Source organism: Limulus polyphemus, unplaced genomic scaffold (genome assembly GCF_000517525.1).
Source record: "Limulus polyphemus unplaced genomic scaffold, Limulus_polyphemus-2.1.2 Scaffold5607, whole genome shotgun sequence".
Lineage (NCBI taxonomy): Eukaryota > Metazoa > Arthropoda > Merostomata > Xiphosura > Limulidae > Limulus > Limulus polyphemus.
Genome location: NW_013671217.1, coordinates 54,330 through 61,313, shown reverse-complemented (window position 1 = coordinate 61,313; position 6,984 = coordinate 54,330). Strand labels below are relative to the sequence as shown.

General features: G+C 38.3%; 1 protein-coding gene across 1 annotated transcript in view; it reads left to right on the top strand.

Annotated features, from left to right (window-relative positions):
• The window catches only part of LOC106472783 (GDP-fucose transporter 1-like), a gene marked incomplete at its 5' end in the record, with an annotated part of 27,351 nt that overhangs the window by 2,838 nt on the left and 17,529 nt on the right, over positions 1-6,984 (top strand). The window contains one exon of the mRNA XM_013933441.2: positions 564-680. Coding sequence (XP_013788895.2) covers positions 564-680 — 117 coding nt within the window. The remainder of the gene's footprint in view (positions 1-563; positions 681-6,984) is intronic.

The following is a 6,984-nucleotide window of genomic DNA, read 5'->3' as shown; positions in this document are numbered from 1 at the left end:
ATAGGGTCAAACAACTAATTATATTTAGAGGGTCAAACAACTGATTTTATTTATAGGGTCAAACAACTAGACTGTATTTATAGGGTCAAACAACTAGACTGTATTTATAGGGTCAAACAACTAGACTGTATTTATAGGGTCAAACAACTGATTATATTTATAAGGTCAAACAACTAGATTGTATTTATAGGGTCAAATAACTGATTATAATGCTTTCAGTTGGGCTTCATCCACAAAATTTGCAATATTATTATATTTCAAACCTACAGAGTAATGCCAGGCATCTCTTTTTGTATCATTAGTCACAGTGTCATTCAGAGATAGTAGTTGATTTTTTTGAAGTGCACATGACAGTATAATTCTTGATTGCTGGAGCTTATGTGATGGTTAAACTATGTTGCCCAAATATATTTAGTTTTATATGAAGTTATTTTAAACATTATTTTATGATGAGGGTTGAAACTAAAGGTGGCTCATCTGGTAGTTGTTTACTCTTGTATTTTTAGTGACTAGAAAGTTTGAGTGAATGTAAAATGTATGTTTTATCCTCTCTTATGTTTCAGGTTTTTCCATTGTCATTTATTTTCGTGGGTATGATTTCATTTAATAATTTGTGTTTGAAGTATGTTGGAGTACCCTTTTACTATGTTGGGCGTTCACTAACAACAGTATTTAATGTGGTAAGTTTTATTTTGTTATGAAAAAAAAATGAAACCAATCAATTTTCCTCAAGTAAAACTGTTGAGAATATTTTAAGTAAGCTCATAGAAGCTTGTTAGAGTTTAAAAAATTGTAGACTTTTTAGTAAATGTTTTTTATTCCTCATGATTATAGTTTATGTAATTTTATTCTTAGTGAATATTTTATGTTAATGTTTTTAGTTTACATTCTATTGTAAATGAATTTGATTGTTATTAATTATTTTATATTTCTCTAAATGAGATTCTTGGTAAATGTTTAATGTTAGAACTGGGCAGTTTCATATTTTGTAATTAATTAATCAAGGGCCTAATTGATTGTACTTGATTAAAGAATTAAGAAATGCTCTCTGCAACCCCCTATACATAAAGAAGAGAGAGAAAAAACAACAACAACAACAACAAGGGTTCTAAAACATACCTTTGCTGTCATTTATAGCTATCACTCAACTGTCAGGGTTTCTTCTTTGCTAACTCTAAGCATTAGTCTGATTTTTCTCGTTTGCACCAGTCTTTTATACCCCACTTAAATGCTCTTGGTGATATTTATCTTGTGAGACTCACCACCTAGGTCAATGCACCCTCTATCCTGGTACTGTATATAAGTACCTCATTCAGATAATTTTATCACTTTTTCTTGACAAAGTGTCACTGATGGGTTTCCCAGTATTACAATCAATCGGAAATACTTTGAACGTTATTGTGTTCTCTAGTTGATTTCGTAACAATAATTAAAAAATAATAATAATATATATATGTTTTTTTTTCTTTCTTCCCATTGGCAAGCTGATTATGGTATGAACTAGTGGATTATTATTTCTGGCATGAAGGCCAATTCAGTTTATCCTCTCCCACCTTTGATATCTAGCATCACACAACTATCAGAGGGGGCGGAGTCACTCTCAGTTGAGACTGTCAGTGATTTTATTCGTAGTGAGATGGAGACATATGTTCGGATCTGTGATGGTCCTCCGGGGGGGCTCTGAAGTTGCATCTGAGGGAGATCCTCAAAATTTTACAGAGACTTTAGATTCCCTGTGCCTTCTTTTAGTTTGTTGGATTTTCAGCCCTCCTGTTGATCAGTGATAAGTTTACAAACTTCTAATGTCCGGGTTCGATTCTTAAGGGTGGATGTGGCAGCTGGCCGGCAGTTGCTTTGCTCTAACAAAACAGCTTACTTTACCACTGTCTTTAAATGATCTATGAAAAACAAAAAAAGAGACCACTTTGGGATAACCTGCCTTTGATTTGTTTTTCTTCTGTTGGTTCTTCAAGTGTGTGATGTTTTGGGCTTTTTTCTGGTTGCTTTTGAGCCTGCAACTTAAATGATGGCTGAAAGTTCTGGGAGCAAATTTTTTGTTTTTTTCCATACACTGAAATTGTGGTTCATGCTGGAAGGTTTGCTTCTTAATTTCGTGAAGAGACAGGCTTTATCCAACACGTTGCTGGAACTTCATGATTTTGCTTACCACCACCAGGTAGAATAATTTTACGACTCTCAAATAATATCTGTTCCTCAAATTTTGGGGTTCTAAGGCAGAGTTTGTAGCTCATCGATATAGGTCTATGTCCCCTGATTGGACAGAATAAGTCTATGAATTGGCAATTCAACTTCAACATTTTGTTTCCTTTCACTTCACTTTATTAGAAGACTCTCAGGATCACCAGTTTTATTGAGCTAGATCCATTTTTAGCATGCATGTCTGTTTAATTTTCAGCTTCTATATTCTTCCTGGTTGTTGTTGGAGTCTTGAATTTCATCGGCTCCTATAAGGGGGTCATAGTTCTGCCCCTATTTGTGAGTACTGATTCCCGACATCAGCTCCTCAGTACATTGGTACTCAGAATAGATTTTGTCTATATCCAAGGTTTCCACTACTTAGTCATATTGCAAGCAGCAAATGAAGGGGATGAGAAAATTTGTATGAGACAGCAGAACCCATATTAAGCATGTGTGAGACAGAAGGAAAAAAGCCGGAACTGCAGTACCTGACCCTTGTGTCCCACAAATGCTGATAGTGGTGGGACTCCACTGCTAAGGCAAAGTGCAGATAGGAGCCAACTACATCCAATTTGGACATCTATAAGCCCAGTAAAAAAATCAAAACAGATTGATGAAATGATTAACTTGGAACCTAGCCCAGACAGCTCCTCAAGTTATACAATAATCACCGACCATTCCATGGATGACTGGTTACTGCTGGTAACATCTCGTCAATTGAGAGACCATCACATCCTGATCCAACTTTCTGATATAATGCAGGCAGGCTTCTCTTGTGGGACTGTGACATCTATTCTTGCTCAAGTTCAATATGTCATCAGTCTGGGTATTTTTTATTTTTCATCTCTCAGTCAGACTCGGCTATCTCCCATCCTGCTCAACCCTATAGAATAGGACGCCATACTGTTACTCACCATTCCTTCTCCCACTGCATGGATGCATCTTTCTCTTCTGTGAATACAGAACATCCCTCTAATCCTTCGTGCCTTTGGGATGAGAACACAAATGATCTTTTTATTGGTCTATAAGAGACCAGGGATTGTACACATCTATCTCCAGGTTTCACCAGTTTCCTTAGTCAGGATCATTCTTTGATCTTGAGGGGGTTAAGTTGGGATGCTACTACAATTCGGGTTCCTCTACTGCCACCTCGTCCAGAGTTCCATTCTCTTCATAAATGCCTTGCTTCAGGGATTCCAACAGTCAGGAATTCCAGAGTCTATGTACAATTGACAAGGATTCCCTACACAATGTTTTCATCCTTCCTCCTCTTCAACAGGCAAGGTCTCATGGTCTGGGCTTCTTAAGGGGTAAATTGTCAGGCTTCACTCTGACTCTTTTGCAGTGGTGTCTTATATTTCTCATTAAGGAAGCATGTGGTCTAGGGCTCCTTATTTTCGAATTTTGGACCACCTTTCTCTGGACTAGTCTCACCTTATCACCCTTCTAGCTTGCCATGTTCCATGGGTGATGCTTGTGGTAGTAGGACCATTATCTTAATCCAAACAGATTCTCTCAACAGGATAGATGTTGCATCTTAAGGTTCACTTAAATTGCCTCTCATTTTGCAACTCTAATTGGTGGGTTGGCATCTCATTGGATCACCCAACTACTGGCAATTTGGTCTTGAGTACCTCATCTTTGGGTCTTAGCAATAGATGCTTTCCATTTGGACAGGATGGGATTACCACTCTCAACCTTCTCTTAGCTTCATGTGTTACCCAGGGTACAAAATATGATTCGTTCCAACCCATTGTCCGATCCTGTTGATCACATCAGATTGGTGGCTACAACTGGGTTTCTGTTCTGCAGTCTCTTCTGGTGTGTCCAACTCTTTCACTTCTTTTTAAGCTCTCTCTGTGGAGGCAGCCATTATCGGATATGGTACACGTGGCATAGAGGCAATTCTGTCTTTCACATGGCATTGGAATTTAATTTGTAAGATTGACATGTATCTGGCTCAGTTGTACTGAGAGGAGGCTGACCCTATTCAATCAATGGTTTCAAATATAACCAATTTTTTCACTTGGCTCTTTGACAGAGGTTTTTTGCATCTTCCACAATTGCCATTTTTTACGGCGGCCTTATCGACTCCCATGATTATTATAACTACATATTTTTGAGTCTCCAGTACTCTCCAGATTCCTCACATTGTTTTGGGTAGTTGGTCCCAAATGATCATTCCAGTTACCTAATAGGTAGATTTAGGTTATATATTCTTTCTCTACACATGTTTGTGACCTGACTCTTATATGTCATCTATCCTCTTATCCCCTTTACCTGCAGGTTTATTTTTCATGGCTGCTGACCTACAGACATCACCAGTTGGAGTGATTTATGCTGTTTGTCCACAGACCACTTTCTCATTCTATGTCTTCAGACCGGTTCTTCTTACCCAACACTCTGTCAGACAGGACAGGGGTTCAATCCTTTTCTCCGATGCATTTGCTGCTCACTCTTTCTCTCTGTATCCAATCAGATTTCGATGTTGGGTATGTTCAGTGAGGGCCTTGAAGGTTTTGTTGCTTGCACTTGTACCTTTAGAGATACTAGACAACACTTTATTCTGGGCTCTCTTTGATGGTGATTTATCTTCTGAGAGTCATATCTACTCAGATTTCTCTTTGCTATGTACTTAGCAGCCCCGTTGTTTTGCCTGCTGGAGGTCATTATGTGGACTATATCTAACATTATTTGTCTGATATGGCAATCTCTTCATCTGAGGGCTTTTGCCTACCCGCTGTAGCTATCTTAATTATCTCTGCTAGATTATCCAGAGGGGTTAGTATTTTTATTTTTACATTTCAGGGTCTCTTACCTTGTTTACACAGGATTCCACTCTCTGGCAAGTGTTGCCCAGACAGATGTGCTTTTATCAAACCAATTCCTCACTAGCAACCACTACTTCATTTTAATTACTACTGGTTGCAACAGGTTCGGTAGACATGAAGTGTTCTGTAAGACCACCTAGGAGCTCACCAGGTGGTATTACAATACTATACTGGACCACCACTCATGGACTATCATGAGTAAAGCTAAATGGGATCTTGCCTGTCCCTGCCAATTATTGGATTAAATAAATTGGGTCAGTTTGTTTTTAAAAATTTAGGGAACTTGGTTCACCTATTGCACTGTTTCTGGAGCACTGTTCCTCAGGACTCCCCAACACACATTACCCCCAAAATCTACTAGTGGAGCTCAGGTGTCTTTACCACACCTGGTTTTCAGTCACTGGGGTGGTGGACAGAAGCTTTTCCTCCAGATTGTTAGAATGAATTTCTCCACTCTTGGAGAAGGGGGCAAAGTTGGGGTTTCTCCTACCCGAGTCCCTGAATGTTTTTTCACAGATGTTGGTAGGAGCTGCACCAGCCTACAAGGGAGCCTACTTCTAATACCAGTTTAGACTTGATACCCGGCTATCGAGTTGGGGTGTGCATGGCCCTTCTTTTTGGTCAATATTGGTTCAGTATATTGTTTATGGAAGGAGCTCCATCATCTCCTCATAATTCAAAATGTGTAGTGGTTCCATCCTGGGTCCTTGGTTGAGCACACTTGTTCCACATCCTCCCCATAATTTGGGGGGCAAGTAAAAAGCTCCTTGCCTACTCAGTTGGGGAGTGATAGTGTATGTTCATAATTCCAGACCAGATGAGTTCTATTCCTTTGGTTGAGTAAGACATGCATGATCCCATCATTCTGAGCCTGGAGTGTTACCTCTCGGGCTTCTTCAGGTGGAGGAGAAGGTTTATCTGCTTCGGTGTTGCTTACTTTCTTGTCATGATTCTGGTGGTTTGGAGAGCATCACTATATGGCCACATATATATGTAATGTTGTGGTCCAATTACCCTAGCCACCAATGTGAGATATAGGGACCAAGACCCCTTAATTCTCACCCTGAGTAGTGTAAAGTTCCACCCTTGATACAGGAACGAAGTTCTGGACGTAGTGTGGTTCCCCCACTCGGTACCACTCTTATTTTGGTACACCAGTGATTTATGCAGATGCTTTCTGTATAGATAATACCCTCACCAGCCCCTCCACCTTGTCAATATGGGATTCTAGCTATAATTGGCAGCGGATGTATGTATATTTTGGAAGTTAACATTTGAGTGGGGTATAAAAGACTGGAGCAAGCGAGAAAAAATTAGACTAATGCTTAGATGGGCAAAGAAGAAACCCTGTAGCTCAAGTAATAGCTGTAAGTGTCAGCGGAAGTAATTATTATTGAAATACATTTTCAGTTTAGGAAAATGTTAACTTTTGTGGCTTTTCAATCTATGAATATTTCTAATTCAGTAATAATCTTCATATTTTTGTTTTCCTTGTTTTGGATTTTTGGTCATTTTTAAATTGTTTTTGATTTTATATCACAAACCTCTTCTGTAGGTTGCTATTTATGCATTTGAGAAAAACATATTTTTTTGGGTAGAAATCTTTTGTTACAAATTATTTGTTAAAATAATTTAGACATTTCATACTTGACAAATGAATTTCCAAGGTTGACTAAATACCACCACATGGTTGCCATTATGTTTGTATTTAAAATATACAATAATTTAATCTTCAAATAAATTGAAGATTGAATAATGAAAACATGTTTTACTATCACCAATAAAGATAAAACCATAATATATTTATTGAAATTAAAAAATGTAATTTAAACAAAGAAACAAACATCAAGATACCTTTATTAAGCAACCTCCTGTCATGCGAGTTCTTTGTGTCATACTGTATATACATTCCTGATCAGGAATGTCGAGAGCCAGCACGGGCCCTGGGGCAAAC